General features: G+C 47.3%; 2 protein-coding genes across 6 annotated transcripts; both read left to right on the top strand.

Annotated features, from left to right (window-relative positions):
* The first annotated feature begins 1,975 nt into the window (after nt 1-1,975).
* On the top strand, nt 1,976-9,309 carry LOC137462816 (cilia- and flagella-associated protein 251-like). Of its 4 annotated transcripts, XM_068173862.1 has the most exons (9): nt 2,015-2,108; nt 2,678-2,775; nt 3,004-3,085; nt 3,205-3,281; nt 3,755-3,848; nt 5,790-5,848; nt 7,801-7,873; nt 7,997-8,238; nt 8,296-9,309. In XM_068173862.1, exons 2-9 carry the CDS (start codon nt 2,735-2,737, stop codon nt 9,011-9,013), a joined length of 1,386 nt encoding a protein of 461 aa, XP_068029963.1. In that variant the 5' UTR covers nt 2,015-2,108; nt 2,678-2,734; the 3' UTR covers nt 9,014-9,309. The 4 variants fall into 4 exon arrangements, with proteins under 4 accessions (XP_068029804.1, XP_068029963.1, XP_068029723.1 ...); XM_068173703.1 differs by lacking the exon at nt 2,015-2,108 and adding an exon at nt 1,976-1,995 and having other exon boundaries at nt 7,997-9,309; XM_068173622.1 differs by having other exon boundaries at nt 7,997-9,309.
* A 1,550-nt stretch (nt 9,310-10,859) lies between these two features.
* On the top strand, nt 10,860-20,442 carry TOP1MT (DNA topoisomerase I mitochondrial). Of its 2 annotated transcripts, XM_068173198.1 has the most exons (13): nt 10,860-11,001; nt 12,244-12,365; nt 12,876-12,998; nt 13,341-13,528; nt 14,300-14,444; nt 15,204-15,347; nt 15,819-16,004; nt 16,476-16,544; nt 17,702-17,816; nt 18,293-18,420; nt 19,099-19,193; nt 19,667-19,816; nt 20,017-20,442. In XM_068173198.1, the coding sequence occupies exons 1-13, from the start codon at nt 10,923-10,925 to the stop codon at nt 20,117-20,119; spliced, it is 1,647 nt and encodes a 548-aa protein (XP_068029299.1). In that variant the 5' UTR covers nt 10,860-10,922; the 3' UTR covers nt 20,120-20,442. The 2 variants fall into 2 exon arrangements, with proteins under 2 accessions (XP_068029299.1, XP_068029376.1); XM_068173275.1 differs by lacking the exons at nt 19,099-19,193; nt 19,667-19,816; nt 20,017-20,442 and adding an exon at nt 18,746-18,858.
* The last annotated feature ends 1,922 nt before the right edge of the window (nt 20,443-22,364 follow it).

Consider the following 22,364-nt stretch of genomic DNA (forward strand, 5'->3'; position numbering starts at 1 on the left):
GGTCACAATGAAATTAGTGAGTGATAAATCCCATTAATATCAGTGGGACACAGGGAATTCCGTGCGGACCCAGCTGCTTATTGGGTGGAAACTGTTAGCCCAGGATACACTAAATATTTTATAGGGTGTGGATTTATTTTATAACTGCATTTATTAAGCCCATTCCACCTTTCCCAGTTATTTTTTCTCATCAGGGCTTCAAGGGCTTATGTGATCCCAGGGAAGGGCTTCTCTCCCTCCAGGATTTCCCAATCCAAAAGGAACAGCTGTAGTAGAAAAGCGGAATTACTGATTAATCTGGAATATTTCATGGATACATCCCCCAACAACTGCTGTGGTGTCACCAAACAGTGCAGGGATCCCATTGCACTCTGGTTTTCCCTAAGGATGAGCCAAACCCTCTTTGTGCTCCACTTTTCCCAAGCAGAGCTCGCTCTGGATGGAGCTCCCATTCCAATTCCCCCCATTGCAAAGAATGTCTGCGAAGGGAAATTCCATAAAAATACACAAAAACTCAGCTTAATTTTTAATGGATTTATCCCAGGTTGTGCTTGGGTGGGATTGAGGAGCAAACTGGAGATGCTCCAGGCTAAAACAGGTTTTTCCCAGCTCACATCCCTGCAAAACCCATCTTTTCCCATCGTGGACACGGAAAACTTAGGAGAAAGCCGAGTAAATCTTGTGGAATCCAGGGAAAATGGGAGAAATTCAAAATTCAAGCTGTCCTTGGAAGGAGGCGGACAAGGGCGAACAAGCCCCGGCTTGAAGTTGTCCTTCCCTGCTCCCTTCCCCGGGGCTGGCTCCCATCCCTGGACAACCTCTACTCATCCAGCCAGAAAGGTGGCTTGGATGTGTTTTTCCTAGGATGGCGCAACAGGGATCAAAGAGGCTTTCCCAGATCCAGCCCTTCCTCCGGGGGTTTCCGCTCCTGGCCGCGAACCGGGCGGGACCTTCCCAAGGGAATGTGGGGTCTGCGCTCCTCATCCTGGCTGGGGATTCCACGTGGAGCAGTGCCCTTTTCTGACCCAAACCCCTTAGTTTTCCTGGAGTTATGGGATGGTTTGGGTTGGAATGGGCTTGAAAGGTCATCCAGTATAGAGGGCAGGGAGACTTCCCACTAGAACAGGTTGATCCAAGGCCTTGGACATTTCCAGGGATGGGGCAGCCATAGCTGCTCTGGGAATTTCATTCCAGCCCCTCACCACCCTCACAGCAAGAATTCCTTCCCAATATCCCATCTAATCTCATCCTATTCCAGTTTAAAGCCATTCCCAGTGTCCTGTGACTCCATCCCTTGTCCCAAGTCCCTCTCCAGCTCTCCTGGAGCCCCTTCAGGCACTGGAAGGGGCTCTGAGGTCTCCCTGGATCCTTCTTTTCTCCCCTAATTTGGGGAAAGCTTTTGCCCGTTACCCCTATTCCCCATCCCATTCCCAGGTGTGCTGCTTGCACCTGTTTTGGGATGGATGAGGACATTGGGAGGCTCAGCTGGGATGAGGTTCTTGATGACATCAGGGGCAGGCTGGAAGCAATGGACTCATCCCATGAAAAGGGCTGGAGAGGAGTGGGATGGGTTTCAGGATGAGGGTTAGGGGCAGTAGGACCCAGTGGGATCTGGGCTTTGTGCCCAGACCTCTCTACATCCAACCATGGAGCTCTGATGGATGAGAGGCAGCTGGGAAAAGATGGATTTGGGGATTACATAATTAATTTAATGATGTAATTGAAGAGGAAGCATCTCCTGCCAAGCAGGTTTTTCCTGATTATTTTTAAATCCATATTTTTGGCCCTGTTCTCCACCTGAGTGGTCCAAAATATTTCCCTGCATCCCAAGTCTACTTGCTGAGGAGTTGCTGGTTGAGGGATATTCCCAAAATTCACCTTTTGGGCTAAAACTTCATTTCCCAGGGTGCATCTTGGGCTGGGAGCCTCCAATCAGGCTGAGGGGGACTTTAAAGGAGTTTCCTGGGGGAGGGGGGACTTCCCTTAGGGAAGCACGTGGGTGAGGAGGAAGGTCTTCTCCAGGCTGGCTGGGATTGGGAATGTTCTTCTGTACCAACTGAGCTTCATCCCAACTGCAGCTGCAAGTGCTCTTGGCACAGCAAAGCCTGGTAAAATAGGGAGTTTTCCCAAGTGTTTTCTACTCCCAGAAAAACTTTCAGGATGTTTCAGACTGGTTTTCACTTACCTCCTTGAGAAATCCTGTGGTTTTTTTTTTTTTTTTTTTTTTTTTTTTCCCCTCAACATGGAGGTTTTTCATGGACGGGGACCAGGAATATGACCTGTATTCCTTGCATCCTCTTGAGTTTCTAGGGAAAACAGGGATTTGGGAGAGTTAGGCTGCTCCATGAGAAGAGGAGAGTGGAGAGGTGCTGGTGGAGACTCAACATCTCCATTTACCCCATTTCTCTGCTGTGCTTAATTATTATTAATTGTGGTGGTGGAAGCTGTGAATTCCTGAACTGTTTTAGGGAATTTCCTCTTTTTTCCTTTTATTGTCTTTTATTTTGCCACCTCCAACAGAAGTTCAGGGACTGAGCTTAAGTTTTTTCAACATGGATCCTCATTAAAGCTGAGCTTGACCCTGTGGGCTCCAAACTTTGGGACTGAGCTGTTGGGGTTTCCTTGCAGAGGAAAACTGGGGTGGCACCAACCCTGTGCTGTTTCCGTCTCCTTCCAGTGACCGTCCTTGGATTCTCTGCCTTAGCACTCCTGGGAAATTGTGGATGACAGAGCCATGGGGGTGTCAAAAGTCAGTGAGGTGAAGAGCAGCAGCAGGTGGGTACCATGGAGCATGGCAGGGAATTCTGGGGGGCTCCAGCTTTGTTAGTGCACAGGTTTTCCTGGGAATTTTGTGCTCAAGAAGAGAAATTCCTCCAGAGTTCCTTTTGGGAAGCAATCTTTGGTGCTGCTGGGCATAAGGATTAGGAAGTATGGCATCATGCCACGATTTATGATTACCACCAAGGGGTTGGTTTCAGTGGGATCAATTCTTCCTTATCCCAGGAAGCGAAAGAATGAGTTGGAAAAGGGACAGGACAAGCCAGAGGTGCTCCCAGCAAAGAAGGAGCTGGAATGCGCAGTGAAGGTACCGTACCCCCCTCTGTGCTTTGGGGTGACCCTTGTAATTATCCCAAAAATTCATTAGGAATCAAACCCATGGCATGAAGTTCCTTTTCCTTTATCCTGCTCTGTCCTGGTGTGAAGCCTTCCACAGTAAAAGGGAAGAAGAAGAAACCGTCAAAAGTCAAGGAAAAGCCACTGCAGGAGAACATCATCAGCAGGTCAGTCCTTGGATTGGGATGGAGATGGGATTTGCAGGGCTGGGCTTTTCCATCTGGATTATCCCAGAGCTGTGCATGGGAACGCCACGTCCATCTCTGCTTTCCTTGGGTTGCTTTGATTATCAAAAGGAGTTTGATAAGGAAAATAGGGTAAAATAATAGGGAAAAATAAATGTGGAGTGATGGGAAAAGAGGAATCACCTGAAGCTAAAGGTTGGAAGGTTTAGATTGGATATCAGGAAGGAATTCTTCCCTGGGAGGGTGGTGAGTTCCTGGCAGGTGTTTCCCAAAGAAGCCATGCCTGCCCTATCCCTGGAAGTGTCCGAGGCCAGGTTGAATGGAGCATGGAAAAACCTGGAATAGCAGAAGGTGTTCCTTCCCATGGAAGCAGCTTGGAACAACACGATCCCTTAAAACTCAAACCATGATCCTAAAAATATGTGTGTCCCTTCTCTGTCCCATTTCTGGCCAAGAAGCTCCCTGAAGCAGGAGGCTGCAGATGGGAAAGGCCTTGGCTTCAGCCTCTGGAATGGGATCCAAGCCGAGGAGGGAGCTGCGCCCGGGTTGGTATGTGGTGGTTGCTGTGCTGAAGGACTGGGGAGCATTCCCCGTGGCTTGTTCCCAAGGGAATTGGGAGGATTCTGGTTTGTAGTTTGGTGCAAGCCCCTGGAAGGACCTTTTGAGCATCTGGAATTAAATTAAGGAATAAATTTCTCGTTTTTGGGGTTGAATACATCACATTTTGGTGACACCAGTGGGGAGCACCAGGATATGGGTGACTCTCACTTCATAAGTAGGAGATTGGGATTGGGAATCCCTTCCTCAGGAATTTGGTTTTCACTGCCTTCCTTGTTCATGCCCCCCTGGAAATGTCCAAGGCCAGGTTGGATGCGGCTTGGAGCAACCTGGGATAGTGGAAGGTGGTGGTGAAATGAGATGATCCTTAAGATCCTGTCCAACTCAAACCATTCCATGATCCTTTCCTGTTGCTGGCGAGCACAAACCCCAGCAAATCCCTGCTGTATTTTGCTTTTCCTGTGTTAATTTGTCCTCCTGGTGTGTAAATCTAGCAGAGATGCTTTTCCTTTTTCCCCTCTTTGCATCCCTCTCACAAACAGGGTCCCAAATGTCCCCAGAGTCTCCTGGATGGATCAGATTCAAGGAGCAGCCTTGAAACCCCCCCAAGGGTGCCTGTGGTCCTGGCATTCCCAATACAACCATCAGGCATTTGCAGGCAGGAATGACTTTGGAAGGTCATGGCTCTTCCTGAATTTCCCAACAGGGTTTCTGAAGGATTGTGAATCCAAGAGCAGGCGTGTTCCCAGGGAATGAAAGTTTATGTGGATGTAACCAACCTGTAATTAACTCAGGGTTTTGTTTTTCCCTTAATGAGTTCACTCAGCAGCTTTCAGGAGAGATCCCTGCGTGGTTTTGGCTTCCCTTGAAAGCCTTGGGAAGAGAAACTTGGGGAAGTTGGGATTTAGAGTGAGAACCTCGGTGCTTGGCAAGCCCCGGATGATGCTGGGATGAGTTTTAGGATGCCTTGTGCAGTCAGGAGCAGGAGAAGATGGTTCCAGCTTGGAAAACAAGTGCAGAAACAGTGGGATGGGATGGTGGCCTCCAAGGGACAGAATTTAGGGCTGTGTGTCCTCTCCAAGCTTGGTTTCTATTAGGTCCCCATTTTCCCTATATTTTGATTTTTTTTTTTCCCTTTCTCTGGGATTTCACATGTGACCCATGTGGCCTCCATGGGTCACATTTTAGGGGCTCCATGTCCCCTCAGAGCTCATTTTCTTTCAGGTCCCCATTTTCCCTATATTTTCATGTTTTTTACCTTTCTCCAGGATTTCTGGTGGCATCCATGGGTCAGATTTTAAGGACCTCATTGTGTCTCCTCTGAGCTAATTTTCTTTTAGCTCCTATCCCCATTTTCCATATATTTTGATTTTTTTCCCTTTCTTTAGGATTTTTTGTGGCCTCCAAGAGTCAGATTATAAGGATTTGTTTTGTGTCCCCTCTGAGCTTATTTTCTTTTATCTCCTATCCCCATTATCTGTATTTTTTTTTCTTTTTCCTTGCTTTCTGCTCATCCTTATTGTATTTCCCACCCCATGGCTTTGCTCCCCACCTCTCTTTCCCTCTTGCCATCTGCTGCAAGGGTGATTTCATCTTCCAAGCACCTGGAATTTGATCCATCTTTATTTTGGAGCCCTCCCATACCTTCTGTTCCCTGGATTCCTCTCCCAGGAGTGCTTCCAATGAGCAGGTGGTTGAGGAGGGCTGGCAGTTTTCCTATATTTATCCATAAAAATTCCTTTATTGTGCTGTTGGAAGGAAACCAGGGATTTCCTAACCCCATAAAACCTCAAAACTTGGGGAAACCTGGTATTTTGTGTTCCTGGATTCAGGCCAAGGGGGCTGAGGGAGGGAAAAGTCCTGGTTTGGGGGTGATGCTGCTTTGGGGTGCTTGTGCCCCAGAACCTTTCCCAAATCCTTGATATTTTCTAGGAGGAGACGAAAGCAACCTCCCCTCAAGGGCCAGCAGTGGGGCTGGAAGGCTCTTCCAGGTGAGTTGGGTTGTTTTTTGGAATATTTTTCTTCCAGGGAACTAGAATTTTCTCCCTTTTCTTGTCCTCCCTGTGGAGCTGCACAATCCTGGTTTTCCCTCCTGGAGCATCTTCTCCACCTCCTAGTGTTTCCGATGACTTTAAATCTTTCCAAAACCAATCCAAAATGGAAATTGAGGCTCAATCCTGGGATTTGAGGGTGGAGAGGGAAGTTCCAGCCCCATCCACCCTCCCCAGTCAGCAGGGTGTGATTGCTCAGGTGCACATTCCTACATAAATTTGGGGAAGTCCTGGTGGGAACAGCCACCCTCCCAAATCCTGGGAAAAGGCTGTTTTTTCCCCTCTAGATCCTGGCAGAGATAGGAAGCAGGATTCCTGAAGCTGGTTAATCCTCTCTGCCTCTTAAAAATTCCTAGTGAGAGGCCTCTAAATAAAACCTTTGGAGGAAGGAGCTGATCCCAAAAAGTTGGTGGGATTTTGCCTTCTGGGTCATGGATCTGCTCCCTGCTGATGGGATTGGAGGGGCTGAGCGTGTTTTGCAGGGTAATTTTCCCTAACTAGTTTAGTGGGATTGTGTAACAATGAGGAAAAAGCATCTGACTCCTGGTGGGTTTTTTTTTTTGGTTTTTTTTGGGAACTTGTTTCCATCCCAAGCCAGCTCGAATGTTTTCCTTGCTTTGATGTCCCACAGCCTGGTAGTTAATTATCTGCCTAGATTTATTTATGGAAAGGGGCCAAAATTCATGCTTTCTGTTGCAGAAATTTTGCCATATTTTGGCTAAAAGCAGGAATTTTGTCTCTTCTCTATTTGGTAGTCCGGGAAGACCAATCATTATCCTGCTTGAGAGGAGGAAACTGGATTTCCAACTCCTTCTTTTTGGAAGGATCAGGGCAGCTGGCTCTGCTTCCAAAGGGTTTCTGCTGCAGGATCCAGGAGCTGGGAAAAGCAGGAAATGGATATGATCCGTGGCTTGAGCTTAGCTCCAGGTTTAGCTAGGATGGATGAGAGGATTTGGCTGGGATGTGGCAGTGACCTGGAAGGGAAAGCCCCAGGTTTCCCTGTGGGAAAGGGACACCATCACCTCAACATTAAACTCATGGAATTCTTAGGGTTGGAAAAAATATCCAAGGTCACCACTAAACCATATCCCAAAGCACCCCATCCATGGGATTTTGGAACACTTCCAGAGTTGGTGATCCCACCTGGATAGCCTCTTCCAGTGCTTGGCCACCCTTTTAGTGAGGATTTTTTTCCTAATACCTCACCTAAATCCACCCTTTGGAGTTTTAGGCTCAGCCTAGGAGACATAAGCTTGGTTTAGGCTGTGCTGCTGTTTCCTCATTCTTATTTTGCTTGATTTTTCTGGAATATGAACACCTTGAAGACTCACAACTCCCTGCCTGGCTCGAAGAAGCCTTGGGAGAAATTATAGGGGCAGGTTGATGCTTTATAATGGTGTCAGATCTCTCAGAATTCCCAAAGATTCACCTGAGCTCTCTGCTGAGCAGGGAAACACTCCTGGATTCCTCACCCATATGGATGGTGGAGATCACGGATCTGGACACTCCTTGTCCTGTATTGATGAGGCTCCTTCCCTGCCCATTCCCCACTGGAATCATCCCCACAGTCCCAGGAATTGTCCCATTTGTCTCCTTTACCATGATTGGCCTGATCCCTTCCTTTGTGCTATTGGTGCTGCCAGACCTTTTCTCCTGAGGTTTCTCTGGGAATATTTCCTTAGGACCTTCCCTGTTCTGTCTGGAGACCTTGTGGTTCTGCTCCTTTGAGCTTCCTCATCCCACAAAATCTGGCTTGGGGTCATTCCCTGCTGCCTCGGGATGTCTCCATCTGTGGTGCTACCACAACTGGAGGGAAATGAGGGAGCAATTCCCTAATTTGGAATGGAAGAGGAGAATGCTGGTGGTGAGAATTGGCTATGATGTTGTCGTAGGTCTCTGGAGAAATCCCAGAGAACAGGACCTGCAGTGGGAGAGAAGCTCTTGGAGACCCAGAATGGAATTGGGGTAGGAAAACTGGGGGGAATGTCACCCCCTGGACCTAATCCTGCATCTCCACCATTCACTTGGGATTTGGGATAACCTCTCTCCTTTCCCAACATCTCTTCCCTTTATTCCCGCTTCCCACAGGTCCCAAGTGAAGGTGTTGCTGGTGGGATTGCATCCCCCTCTGGAGAGCCTTTGGAGAGGGATGTGGGGCTCACAGCTGTGAGGGAGAGTGAGGAGAAGGAGCTGGATCCCCGGATCCCACAGCAGGAAGAGGATTCCCAAGCCTCAGAAAGAAAAAGAGGGAAGAAACAAGAGGAAAACAAGCAGGAAAAGGGATTGAAGAGAAAAGGAGGGAAAAAACAGGAGGAAAACAAGCAGGAAAAGGGACTGAAGAGAAAAAGGGGGAAAAAACAGGAGGAAAACAAGCAGGAAAGGGGATTGAAGAGAAAAGGAGGGAAGAAACAGGAGGAAAATAAGCAGGAAATGGGATTGAAGAGAAAAAGAGGGAGGAAGGATAAATTTGAGGATTTGATGGATGGCATTGAGGAGGAAGAAGGGGATGAAGGCAGGAATTGGGAAGGGGAACAGGGAAGAGCCAAAAGACAGAGAAGCAACAGCAGCCAGGCATGGGATGATGGGAAAATAAAGCAGGAGAAGGGGAAAGCAAAGAAGCATAGGATGGGTAAAGTGGAGAGGGTGGAAAAGGTGGGTAAGAGGAAAATGAAGAAGGCAAAATTACTGGAAGAGGACCAAGAGATGGAGAAAGACAAGGAGGGGGAGAAAAGAGTGGGAGGTGAAGAGGAGGAGAAGGGGGGAAAAGGAAGTGGAGATGGAAAAGGAATAGAGGAGGAAGAGGTGGTTGAGAAAGGGGAGGAAGGATTGGGAGAGACTAGGAGTGCGTGGATGGGGCAGGAGGTGAAGGTGGACAAGGATGAAGGGAAGGGAGATATTCCAGGGAAAGAGAAAAAGAGGAAAAACAAGAAAAAGCCAAAGGGGGAAACAAAAGAGACAAAGAGTGAAGAGGAGGAAACCCAAGGGAAAACTAGGAAAAGGAAATCTAAGGAAGGAGTAGAAAAGAATGAGGAAGAAAAGAACAATAAAAAGACTAAAAAACAGAAGGAAGAAGAAAAAGAAGCAGAAAATAAATGGAAATGGTAAATTCCAGCGTGCCTTTGGCAGGTCTAACCCTGGGACTGGGATTTTAATTTTATTTTGTGGGTCAAAATAGTGACAATTCCTATTTTTTTTTTCTATTTTCCTATATTTCCTTGAGCCTTGAACTTGCCACTCTTGGAAATGGGTGAGAGATCAGGGAAGGAGATCCTGAATGCACAGCAAGATTTGTATCATAATTATTTTTATTTTAAAATTTATTTGTAATATCTTTTCTCCTCCAATGATTTTCCTGGTGCCTGTCCTGGGAAGGGAGAAGCTCATAATTATTGGAAGGGAATTATTATTATTAATAATAATAATAATAATAATTCCAAGACACCAGCACCTCTATCAGGGAGCTGTAGAGGGGTTGAATTCCTTCCCCACTTCTTTCTCCAGCAGATTTGGGATGATCCAAGCAGGTATTTTATAGGAAAGGATGTGGAATGTGGCTGCTGAATTATCTTTTGGAAGTGCGACTTTAACCACTTGGTGTCACTCTCTCCCAGATCTGCCCAAGATCTGGGACAGAGCGGGAGAATTTTTGGGATGCTTTTTGGGAGCCTGTGGCAAACCCTGATCTGGGAGGAGCCATTATCCCAGACAGGGATATCCATGGATACGTGGAGCTTTGAGGTGGCCCTGGAAGGATCCAGGGTGATGTGAAAAGTGGGATTTTATATTTTTTTTTCCTAATTGATGCCTTGTTTGGAAAGGCTGAATCTTGGCTGGTACGTAGGAATTCAATCCCAAAAAATTATCCACAGCTACATTTCCCATGAGGAAATTCCCAAGTGTCACCCTCCTTGGCCTCTGGATGGGCTCAGGGGGACTGTGCAAGGTGAGTGTGGGCGATGCTTTGCAGGGATTTGGGATCCCAGAATTTTGGGAAGAGACACAATCACAGAATTATCCTGACACTGCCTTTCTCCAGAGCTTTCAGCCCAAATTCCTGGAGTTTGTTGTTTTTCCTTGACTATTTCATTTCCTCTGTTTTTATGGCAAAATGCACCTTTGGATACAATGGATTTATTCCACTCTGCTCCCCATGGGAAGGAAAAAAAAAAATCACAAATAACTTCCTGGGCACTGCTGAGCAAGAAACAGGAGTTTTACTTTCTCTGTGTAGAATCTTGCTGTTTTCCCAGAAATCCTTGGCTTTTCTTTCCCTGGAGATGCTGGGATTAAGGGGCCAGTGACAGTCTGGCTGTGGGGGACAGATCCCTGCCTGTCCCCTGCTGTCACCAGTGCTCTTCCTCTGACCCTAACCTGTGTTTTTATCCTTGTTTTTAGAGTCCTGCTCCTGCTTTTCCAGTTGGATTTTTTGACATTACTATTTTTGTAATTTTTGAATTTAATTTTATTGGATTTTTTTTGTTGCTGTTTTTTTAAGTCCTCACAGTTAAAACTTGTAGTGGTTTTAAAACCCCATTTGCTCCGGCAGGGGGAAAGATTCCTTAAGATCTTATTTGCGTTAAAATCAAAGTTATAAATATTTATGAGGCATAGGTTTCCCAGAGAAGCCCTGGTTGCCCCATCCCTGGAAGTATTCCTTGGATTGGATGGGGTTTGGAGCAACCTGGATTAGTGGAAGGTGTTCCTGCCCATGGAAATGGGTTGGAATGACATGGCTTTAGAATTTCTTCACTCCCCCTCTGAGTTCCTCCATGTCACCACACCTCAATTTCATGGATTCCATTCCAGTTTTCCTTGTTTTAAAGAGCAGGGAAACTGAGGCAGCAGCAGAGAAGATGGGATTTCACCTGGAGTTTGCCAGCTGTCACTGCTCTGAGCATTCTCCCAGTGTGACCTTGGGAGGAGGTGCCAGATGCCAGATTTGGGATATTCTCATGGACTCCTGTGTGTTTATTCCAGGTGGGAAGAGGAGAAGAAGGAAGATGGAGTCAAATGGATGCAGCTAGAGCACCGAGGGCCCTACTTTGTGCCCCTCTATGAGCCCCTGCCCAAGGATGTGCAGTTTTATTACGATGGTACAGCTGTGATGGGACCTAGGTCTTGGGGTGGTGCCCTTTCCTTAGGAAAGATGAATATCCCATTGGAAAAGCCATGGGCTCAAGCTGGAGGATCTTGCACGTGGTTGGAATCGGGGGGGGGGAGGTTTGGGGAGCTGATCCTAATTGCTGTTTTTTCTCATTAAGCTGCATTTTGGGTTTGAGCTTTTGTCAGCTCATCCGTGTTTTCCCACGAGCTGGAAAAATGGGATTTTACTGATCCATGGCCTCAGTGACTGACACATCCAAGGATTTGGCTGGGCTGCTCCAAGCTCCTGATGTCCCCAGGGTCACCTCACATCACCTTAGAGCAACTCAGGGCGTCACTGGCAGGACAGATCCAGACCTTTGCTGCCTCCATGTTTTCCTGACATTCCCACTGTGTTTCTTGCCATTCCCTTCTCTCAGTTCATCCCTAAACTCATTTCTGATGGACCAAAAGGAGGGGGAAATAAGGACATTGAGGGTCAGCCAAGGGATGCTGGAGATGGAAAGGGATCACATTCCCTTGATGTTCCTCACTTCCCTGGGGCTTCCCATACTTTTTTGCCGTAGGAAAAAGGCCATTTTGGGAAAAGGAGGTTCCTGGCAGCACTCTATGGGGCTGTCAGGGATTTTGGCTCCATGAGGAGGAGCCTTGACAGGGTTTGGACCTTCTCTGTGATCTTTGAGGTGTTGTGGATCTGGGCTGGTGGCTTTGGCCTTTGGGATCTTTGATGTTGTCTTTTTTCCCTAAAAAATGCCACTGTTCCTGGATGGAAAACTGTGGACAGGCAACAACCCCAAGTAGGAAGGGCCCATGGATGAGCTGGTGTTTGGAGGTTGCTCCAGGGCTCCATTCCCTTCAGTCCAAAAGTCCCAAAAACTAGTGGTTCAAGTAGGAATCAAACATTCCCTGGACATCTCCAGAGGACTTTTTCCTAAAAAAAAAAAAAAAAAAAAAAAAAAAAAACAAAAAAAAACAAACAGTTTTTTCCAAGTAATTCCTAGGATGAGCCAAAATATTCCTTGGTTTTGTTGTATTTCTCCAGCCAAAGAGCTCGGGAGGGGATGGTGGCTTTGCCTCCAAGAGATGATTCAAGATCCTTAGAAAATCTAAGAACTAATAGAAAATTCTGCCCAAAGAAGCGGTGGCTGCCCCATCCCTGGAAGTGTTCCAGGCTGGACAGGACTTGGAGCAACCTAGTCTAGTGGAAGGTGTCCCCGCCTCTCTTTTCCCAGGAAAACCCTTGAAGCTGAGCCTGGCCACGGAGGAAATCGCCACGTTTTATGCCAAAATGTTGGATCATGAGTACACCACCAAGGAGATCTTCCAGAACAACTTTTTCCATGACTGGAGGAAGGTACCTTCCCTGGAGGGCTCCTTGACGTCCATCAAACCCATCAGCCTCAGGCTGTGGTGTGGGATGGAGGGGAATGGGGGGAATTTGTTCCTTATTTGTAATTATTTATAATGATGAGGTTTTAATCCTAATTTATTTCCATGTTTCTTTGTGGGTTTGGGCTGGGATTTTCTTTCTGTGCTCCCTCTGAGTTTTAGTGATGGGTACAGGTGGTGGATCTTGCAAACGGCTCCAAAACCAGTTTGGGACACCAAAGGAATGAAGGAATGACCTCTAATCCCAAAACAACCCAAAACTCTTTCTAGGGAATGTTTACACCTCCCAAATATATTTGGTGCTGTCCCTACAGTTGTGTTTGGGGACTTTTTTTCCGTGTTAGGTTCTTCCACCCCAGAACTGGCTGTCTTTTTTCGAATAATTCCCTTTTCCAAGGACAGGCACAAGCAGCAGCTCCATGTGGAATCAGTTTTGCCTCATGGCTTTTCCCAGCCCCTCTCACCTCTTTCCCAGGAAATGACCTCAGAGGAGCAAGAGATAATCAAGGACCTGGACAAATGTGACTTTGGGGAGATCCACAAATATTTTGTGGACAAAAATGAGGCTCGGAAAATGCTTCCCAAGGAGGAGAAGCAGGTGAGGACTGGTTCCTATGACACGTTTTGGGAATTTTAGCTCTTTGTTGTTGTCTTTCCTGGTGCTGTGCCCTGAGCTTGGACTTCTTTAATCCAGCTCTGTCTCCATGGCTATTGCCCCTCTCTTCCTGAATTTTACCAGCAGATCTGCACCTTCCATGGCTTTGCAGGGTGCTAGTTGTCCTTGGATCATGTTTTGGAATTCTTTCCTGTCCAGAGGATTGTGGACTTTGCCAAGGGAATGATGGCACTTAGACTTCTTGGTTGGAATGTTAAAGATCCTTTCCAATCCAAACCATTCTGATTTTTTTTTTTTTTTTTTTTTGTGGTGTCCTGGTTTCAGAAGCTGAAGGAGGAGGCGGATAAGATCCAGGAGGAATACGGATACTGCATCCTGGATGGGCACCGGGAGAAGATTGGCAACTTCAAAACTGAACCTCCAGGGCTCTTCCGTGGCCGTGGGGAGCACCCCAAAATGGGGATGCTAAAGAAGAGGATCATGCCAGAAGATGTCATCATCAACTGCAGCAAGTGGGTTGTCCTTGGAAGTGCTGAGCTCCTGGGGCTTCCCTTAGGATTTGGGGAACTGGACACTTCCTCTGCCCAGGGTTGGGGTTTTTCCCTCTTCTAAAATCCCTGTTTTCTACATCCTGAGAGTGTTTTACCCTCTGAGTTTTGTGAGCTGGAGTGGTTTTAAGCTTTTTTTGAAGACCTTGGTTCAAAACATTCCCCACAGGTCCAGCAAGTTTTTCTGTTGTTCCCAGCATCCAAATGATAAACACCGGATTGTGGGAAGGGTCTGGAGCACTAGGAGCAGCTGAGGGAGCTGGAGGGGCTCAGCCTGGAGAAAAGGAAGATGGGGGGGACCTTCTAAAATTCTCTGACAGGAAGGTGGAGCAACATAGAACTTGGATTCATCTCCCAGAAAAAAAAAATCATAGGAGAAGAGGAAATGTCCTCAAGTTGTGCCAGAAGAGGTTTAGGTTGGATATTAGGGAAAACATCTCCACAGAAAGGGTTGTCAAGCACAGGAAGAGGCTGCCCAGGGCAGTGGTGGAGTCACCAGCCCTGCAGGGGTGTGAAAGCTGTGTAGATGTGGCACTTGGGGACATGGTTTGGTGCTCCTGGCAGTGCTGGTTCATGCTTGGACTTGATCTTGGAGGACTTTTCCAACTTAAATGATTCCATGTTGTGGAGTAATTCTAGGTGGATTCCATGTTTTCTCAATGTGCTGACCATCTTTGGCTCACTGAAAATTTCATTCTTCATGGTCGGAGGGCTCTAATCCTGCTCTTCCCACAGGGATTCCAAGATTCCTGAGCCCCCAGAAGGTCACAAGTGGAAGGAGGTGCGCTTTGACAACACGGTCACCTGGCTGGCCTCGTGGACAGAGAACATCCAGAACACCTTGAAGTACATCATGCTGAATCCCAGCTCCAAGCTGAAGGTTGGAATAATGCCCTTGGTCGTGTGAAAAAAAAAAAAAAGAAACAACTGGGAAACTCAAGATGTGGAGTATCAAAAAAAATTTTTTTTTTCCTTGCCCTCCTCTTAAAAGTGGATAAACAAAATGAGGGAGAGGACAGATGATTGTGAAGCATCAAACTTATTCCAAGGAATGGGTTGCTCCTGGCAGAGTGATCCTGGTGCCATGTTGCTCATGTGTGTCCAGGGAAGGCTGTTGGAAGCCAGATGGGAGCTGAAAGGATCCATAAGGGCTAAGAAGATCCACAGGGACCAGAGTTATCTTGGTATAAATTAACCAGGAAGTGGAGGGTAGGAAGAGATGGGATTGAGCTCTGTGGGAAGAGAAAGGGGATTTAAGGCTATTTCCAAGGGAAAGTGGGAATGTTGCCCAGGTGGACACAACTGAGCAAGTCCTGTGTCAGTCCACATTGGTGTCTAAGGAGCCACCTTTGGCCATGGCGTGACCACTGGTCCTTGCCATGCTCTGACTGGTGGAGAACACCCTGACTTGGCCATCCAGACCCAGCATGGCCAGCAGAGGGCATAGAAATCCTGGATGAGCTGGTTTTTTTCCACTTTATTCCCTTCATGGTTGTTTTTTTTTTTTTTTTTTCCCAAGAAAACAGTGGGGTTTGAGCAGGATTTAGATGCTGGAGGTGTTTCTAGAGCAGGGCTTAACTGGTAGGGGTGGAATAAAGGTGGGGCACGGAATGGAAAACATCCTGGTTTCCCATTCTAGGGGGAAAAGGACTGGCAGAAATACGAGGTAGCTCGGCGCCTAAAGGATGTTGTCCACACAATCCGGGCTCAGTACAGGAAAGACTGGAAATCCAAGGAGATAAAGAAGCGGCAAAGAGCAGTGGCCCTCTACTTCATTGATAAGGTATCCACAGCCTCACCCCAGGTCCCCCATCCAGGTGGAAGTTGGGAATTCACTTCCCTGATCCACCCCACCGTGTAGTTTTTGGTGTTTGCTGGTTCTGCCACCCAGGGTGGCTCCACATGAGGAATCTGGGGATGATTATGGAATCCTGGAATGGTTTGGTTGGATGGGACATTCAGGATCATCTCATTCCAGCCCGTTCCACTTGACCAGGTTGCTCCAAGCCCCATCCAGCCTAGATTTGAATATTTCCAGAGGTGTGGAAAATGAAAATTGTCCCTAATGGAAAGTGTCCCTGCCCATGGCAGGGGATTGGAATTTGATGATCCTGAAGGTCCCTTCCAAATCATTCTATGAATCTATAGATGGAGATGATCCGGTCTCTTCTAGTCCCGATCCACTTTAACAACCTGGGAAAGGGGAATTGAAGTGGAATGGCATGGGATGGATGACTCCTTATTTTCTTTCCAGCTGGCCCTGAGAGCTGGGAATGAGAAGGAGGAAGGGGAGACTGCGGACACAGTCGGCTGCTGCTCCCTGCGCGTGGAGCACATCCAGCTGCACCCCCAGCTGGATGGGCAGGAGCACGTGGTGGAGTTCGATTTCCTCGGGAAAGACTCCATCCGTTACTACAACAAAGTGTCCGTGGAGAAGCCGGTGAGTGGGGCAGGAGTAGAGGAAGGGCTTGGTTATCTGGGTTCCCTCAGTGTTTATCAGTCCCAAATTCCCATCCAAAACCTGTTACCAAGATGTGCTTTAACCCTGGAGAATGGGAGAAATTTTGGGATAGAACTTCCAAGGTTGTTCTGCTCCATGAGGGAGAAGTCCCACCCCTTGCTGGAGCACCCTCAGTTGGCTCGTGCGTGTCAGGACTTGAAACATCTCAATTTATATTAAATAATTTTCCTTTACCCATGGGAAAGAAGATTTTAATGGTGTTTGTGGAGAAACTGGAATGTCAGAGATGGGAAAGATGGGTGGGGGACACCCAGTGGCACTGTGAAGTTGAGAAGGTTGGTGGGATGTGGGTGAATCAGTGTCCATCTGGAGGAGGAGAGAGATGAGGGAGATGTCTGGGAGCAATTCATTCCTTGGCCCTGACCAGGGCTGTCCTTTCCCCCTCTTCAGGTGTTCAAGAACCTGCAGCTGTTCATGAAGAACAAGGACCCCACCGATGACCTCTTTGACCACCTCAATGTGAGTTGTCACCTTGAAGCTTTTCAAACAATGCTGGTGGCCCTGACGGAGGAGAAGCCAAACCATGACACCCTTGGCCACCTTTGGTGGTCATCCCTTTGCCCTTTTTTACCTCTCTGCTCTCTAGGGACACCACTGTCACTGTTTGAACACCTTGTAAGGTTTTCCAGCCTCTTTTTGCACTGGAGTATCTCCACTTCCCTGTGTCCCTGCTGAGCAGCTGGATTCCTACTCCTTCCCTCCTCCAACTCACCCACTTGGGCTTTTTTTTTAGCCTGGGAAGGTCTGCCCACATTTTGGGAATTACTGGAGATACCAGAGCTCAGCTTTTTGATGCTTTTGCACGTCATTCGGGCTCCACAGAAGTGGGAGAGGTTGCTGGAGGGATGTGCTGCCTTCCCTCCTGGAAAAATCTCCTCCCTCATCTTCCTCAGGATGGGATATGGGATCGATGAAGCAGCTCCATGTTCTTGGTAGAACAGGGGTGTGATATTGGATGTGAGGTCAGGAATGATTGTTTGGAAAAGACCTCTTAGATCATCAAATTCAGGCATTAACCCAGCACTGCCAGGTCTGCCACTAAACCACGTCCCCAAGTGCCAAAGTGTGTCCTCTTGGACGTAGGTGGGCAGAAATTGTTGACTTCCAGAAAGATTTTTTTTTTTTTTTGTGGATTTAGGTGGAATTTTAGGCCAGTTTTGGGTAGATGATGACCTGACCCCACAAGTAGCTCTACAAGCTGCAGGATTTAATTTTTTGTTAATGCCTAATCTTGGTTGCTTAGGCAGAAGATGGTCTAAAAAGAGATTTGTCCTGGCTTGTACTTGTCCTATTCCTTAATGGAATCATGGAATGGTTTGGGTAGGAAGGGACCCTAAAGACTGTCAAGTTCCAAAACCCCACCATGGGCAGGGACACCTTCTACTATCCCAGGTTGCTCCAAGCTCCATCCAACCAGGCCTTGAACAATTCCAGGGATGGGGCAGCCACAGCTTCTGTGGGAATTCCATTCCAGGGCCTCCCCACCCTCATAGGGAAGAATTCCTTCCCAATATCCTGTCAAACCCTTTGTCACTTTGAAGCCATTCCTCCTTGTCCTACCACCAGAATTCCTAATGTGAGTTTCCCTACACTTTTCCCTGTTTTCCCTCCTTCAGACCACCTTCCTGAACAAACACCTCCAGCACCTCATGGATGGTTTGACGGCCAAAGTCTTCAGGACCTACAATGCTTCCATCACCCTGCAGGAGCAGCTCAAGGCCCTCACCAACCGTGAGTGCCGGGGGTCGTGGTGTCACCAGAGCATGGTGGGACCAAAGGGCTCAGGAATGTCCATCCAGTCCCTTGGGATCCCTAAAACTGCCCATGTCCCACTTGGGGCAGGTAATGCTCCACATAGTGGGGTGGGAGTGACATATGGGGATGAGCAGCAAATCGGGGATGTTGGTAAGTGAGAAGTGGTGAACTTGGGGATACTCTGACTAACTGATGGCCAGGATGGGAATATTTTTCCCTCTTTTCCTTGTGTTACTGTTTGGCTGTACTATTTCTGCCTCCTTGGGTACGTGAGGGATGAGTCACAGCACCAGACTGTGATGCTCAATTGTCCTTCCCCAATTCCCACAGCCATTATTGCTCTCCCTGGAGAGAGAATGTGATGCCAACTTGTTTGCCTTTCCTTCTGCTGTATTCCCTGCTTTTCCAAACTCCTGGAATGGAGTCAGAGTGATGGTTTCATTTCTTTCCAGCTGAAGACAACGTTGCAGGAAAGCTCCTGTCCTACAACCGAGCCAACAGGGCTGTGGCCATCCTGTGCAACCATCAGAGGTCTATACCAAAAACCTTTGCCAGGTCCATGCAGGTCCTCCAGGAAAAGGTGAGACAGACCCAGCGGAGAGATCCCAGACCTAATCCGCCTCTGAATTTTGTTTTTGGGCTGGGGTGATATCTGAAGGAATCACCTTGGTCAGGAACATCAGGGAGTGTCCTGGGAGTAGTAGATTGCAACCCAGGGGTGGATAGGGATGTGGTGACCTCAAATGCTGAGGGAAGCAGCTTGGCACAGAATTTGTATGAGTTTTTATGAGTTTAGGGCATTTTTCATCACTCTGTCTTCAAACCAAGCTGGGGGCCTTTTGTGGTGACAGCTCTGGCCCAGTTGTATCAAGATCAGAGAAATTGGTTTTCCTGTCTTTTTGCAGGAGGAGCAGCTTGAAAATACTTTAAATTACCACTTTTAATTGTTCTCAGTTTTTGCTCACACCCCACTGAAGGGCTGGGACTTTTCTGAGCGCTCTGGTGCTGTCACAAGTCCCTCAGTCTCAGGCCGGTGCAGAAGATGGACAGATTTAGGAGCTCCAAGTGTTTGCGGAATCTGGGCTGGGAGGATATTTTAGAAGATGCTAAAAAATGCTTGAGCCCAGAAAATAAATGCTGCAGGGACAAATTGGGAAGTTGGGTTGGTGTAAGAAATTAAGGAATGGTGTGTGAAGGAGAAGAGGGAGGAAGCTAAAACCTTCAGGGAGGTTGGAAGTGTTGCCTGACTGTTTCACAGATCGACACCAAGAAGAAACAACTGGAGGAAGCCCAGGAGGAATTGAAAAAAGCTGAAGATGAGTTTAAAGACACAAAAGATGCCAAAGCAGAACTGTGAGTAGCTTTTTCTTGAAATCCTCTCTTGCAGAGGGATCCTGAGGGCCCATGGATGAGGCTGATGTGTCCCAACACCCCATCAGAACAGAAATGCCCATATTTGGGATCGTGTCCTTCTTGTCTCATGGAAGTTTGGAAGATGGTTAAGATCTTATGGATGGTTCCCTTCAGGGACACCTCCCACTCTCCCAGGTTGCTCCAAGCTCTGTCCAACCTGGCCTTGGACACTTCCAAGGAAGGAGCAGTCCCAGCCTCTCTGGGCAACCCATTCCAGGATGCTGGATTTTGTTTGCCTACCTTTGGTGGTAGAAATTACATTTTTTTATTGTTAATTTTTAATATTAAAAAAGCATCTCACCAGATCTAAACCCTTGAGAAATAGGTTAGTGCTGAATGGCACCTTTGACTCTGCCATTCCAGAGAATTTCTGGGCTTTGGGACATTCTGTGTTATTCCTTCTCTGCCCTCAGCAACGTGGAGAAGAAGAAGAAGCTGTTGAAGAGGCTAGAGGAGCAATTGGCCAAGATGAACATCCAGGCCACGGACAAGGAGGAGAACAAGCAAATAGCTCTGGGCACATCCAAGCTGAATTACCTGGATCCCAGGATTTCTGTGGCTTGGTGAGTCTTGGGCGTGAAATCATGGAATGGTTTGGGGTGGAAAGGACCTTAAAATTTGTGGTGTTCAATGGGCAGAGACACCTTCCAGGTTGCAGGTTGCTCCAAGCTCCATCCAGCCTGGCCTTGGAGACTTCCAGGGATGCAGTGGAGAGGGCACTGCTGGGTAACTGGTCCCTACTGGTGTCTTGTGGTCTGCACAGGTGCAAGAAGTTCGGGATTCCCATCGAGAGGATCTACAACAAGACCCAGAGGGAGAAGTTTGCCTGGGCCATTGACATGGCTGGCGAGGACTTTGAATTCTGAGCCGGTGCCTTCCACGTTGAATCCCAAATCCTGCTCATTTGGTGCTGTTGGGAAGCTTTTTTGTTTTTTAATTTGCTGCTGCTGGCAGCTGAGGGTTGTCTGAGTTTGGTGCCTGCTTTTTTTTTTTTTTTTTTTTTTTTTTTTTTTTGTATGGAAGAGCCAGCACCTGGATTTCCAGTTGAAGCAGGTATTGCTGATAGGGATTTCAGACTTTGGGAACTCTTAATTCCTCTTCAGACTTGCCAAGTACTTGGGATTTTTTCTTTCTTCCTCTGGAGTCCTGGAAGGCGATTAAATAAGAGCCTTAATTGTGCTGATCAACAGTCTAATCCTGTCTCCTTTGTGTAGTGGAGCTGTGCTGCCCCTTTCCAGACTTAGTGGGATGAATGGGGAAACATGAGGTGATGACAGCAGGAAAACAGGAACTGCAATATAAAACCCAGGATTAGGTTAGGGATGCACTGGGGGCAAAGGAAAAAAATCTCAAAGTTTTACGTTTCACAGAATTCACAGAATTTCCGGGGACTTTGTGCTCTTTCACCTCCAGGAGGGGAGAAAGTTGTGCAGCTGCAGGGATATTACATGGAAAAAACATGGGAGGGAATTTGTGTCATGTCAGGGGAAGATGTTGGATTTAAAAGCAGTTTCATGTTGCAGGGGGTTAAAATTCACCCTGGCCATGAACAAAGTACATTTTTAGCACTCCCATGTAGTTAAATTTTTGTCTGGAAGAGGACATTTCACTTGAGGCCATGTTAATTTCCTTATTTTCTTCACTTGGCTCTGGCTCAGCTCCTGTATCCAGAGCAAGAACTGAACTGTCCAGACAGAGGTTTGGGAAGTGGGGGATTTCCTAGGAAATAGGTTAATGGTGGGCCAGGCTCTGTGTGATGTGTGGTGGGGAGTGGGACCAATATTCCTGGAGCTGCTCCTGTGTTGGGATTACACCTTTGGCATCATCCTTCCTGCTCCAGCTGGGAATGGAGCAGGCAGGGATCAACAGCATAAACTGGTAGTGTTTGCTGCTTAATGGGCTGCTTTCCACATCCCCCAAAAAGGCACTATCAGCACATTCCTGGCAGAATTCCCACATCCCAGTCAATCCCAGGTGTGAACAAACTGTTGCATTGGCAGCAAAACCTTCTGGCACCTCAGGACTGATGTCCAGGCCTCTGTATTCCAAAGCTCCTGGTGCTTCCCATGTGTTTATTTCCACTCATTCTTGTGTTGAAATTTTTGCTGTTTTGGTTGGAAATGGAGATCTTGGACTGCATTTCATTAAAACCGGGAGTGATTTTTTTTTCTGAGTATCTGTGACTAGAGGCTTTTTGTAACTCATTCCATGTGTGGTTCTGGGTCCTCCATCCCTGGAAATGTCCAAAGCCAGGTTGGATGAGGCTTGGAGCAACCTCGGATAGGTGTCCCTGCCTATGGCAGGAGCTTTAAAGTTCCTTTCAATCCAAACCGTTCTGGAATTCTATAAAATAAAGGAATGATTCCAGAAAGGCTGAGGTGTTGCTGTCCCAAATGGTCCTGTCCATACTCACCCTGTTTTTCCTGGAGTCCTCCAAGTGTTTCTGGCAATATTCCATAGACCTTTCCCACGGCCTAATGCCCAGGAGCTTTTCCTACTGCTCAGAACCCTGTGGAAAAGGATCATGCTCCTATCCCAGAGAGGAGGATCCCTCTCCCACCCCAATAATTTGGGGTTATTTGGTGTCTCAAAGCAACACTGATGTGCTCAGATGACCCCTCCTCACTTTGGCCCTTCCAGGCGTGGTTTCAGCTTCGTTTTTCCAGTGTTTTTCTGAAGTCTCCATCCCTGCAAGTGCTCAAAAAAACCCTCTGGAAATGGCACTTGAGGATATGGTTTAGTGGTGGACATGGTGGTTGGACTTGACGAGCCTAACAGTCTTTTCCAACTTTCTATGATGTTGTAGGCAGAGGAAAACCTGTGTTTGTTTGGTAACCCAAGGTTGTGACAGCATTTGGTGATTTTCGAAGTCAAAAGTTTAGCATTTTTCCGTTGTGATGACTTCCTCTTTTTATTTAAAAAAGGTCAGTTGTGGTTTGTGACAAAACCAGAAATGACACCTCCCTGTGTGATTTCTGGTTGCCTAATTTGATTTTCATAAAAGCTTGTCAACTCTGGCTGGGTTGTTCAGGGTTTTCTCAAACTTAATTTCAGTATTTCTGTGCAGGGAGATTCCCCCACTCTCAGGGTCACTATTTTGGAAATGAATCA

This window comes from Anomalospiza imberbis, chromosome 1 (genome assembly GCF_031753505.1).
Source record: "Anomalospiza imberbis isolate Cuckoo-Finch-1a 21T00152 chromosome 1, ASM3175350v1, whole genome shotgun sequence".
Taxonomy (NCBI): domain Eukaryota; kingdom Metazoa; phylum Chordata; class Aves; order Passeriformes; family Viduidae; genus Anomalospiza; species Anomalospiza imberbis.

Bases quoted from the DNA above. Each gene is read 5' to 3' on its own strand.
- LOC137462816 (XM_068173703.1), top strand. From the start codon at position 2,735: ATGGGGGTGTCAAAAGTCAGTGAGGTGAAGAGCAGCAGCAG. The intron at 3,282-3,754 runs GTCAGTCCTTGG...TTTCTGGCCAAG, and splicing joins CAGGAGAACATCATCAGCAG to AAGCTCCCTGAAGCAGGAGG. The intron at 5,849-7,800 runs GTGAGTTGGGTT...ATGTTGTCGTAG, and splicing joins GGGCTGGAAGGCTCTTCCAG to GTCTCTGGAGAAATCCCAGA.
- TOP1MT (XM_068173198.1), top strand. From the start codon at position 10,923: ATGCAGCTAGAGCACCGAGGGCCCTACTTTGTGCCCCTCTATGAGCCC. The intron at 14,445-15,203 runs GTTGGAATAATG...TTCCCATTCTAG, and splicing joins ATCCCAGCTCCAAGCTGAAG to GGGGAAAAGGACTGGCAGAA. The intron at 19,817-20,016 runs GTGAGTCTTGGG...TGGTCTGCACAG, and splicing joins CCCAGGATTTCTGTGGCTTG to GTGCAAGAAGTTCGGGATTC.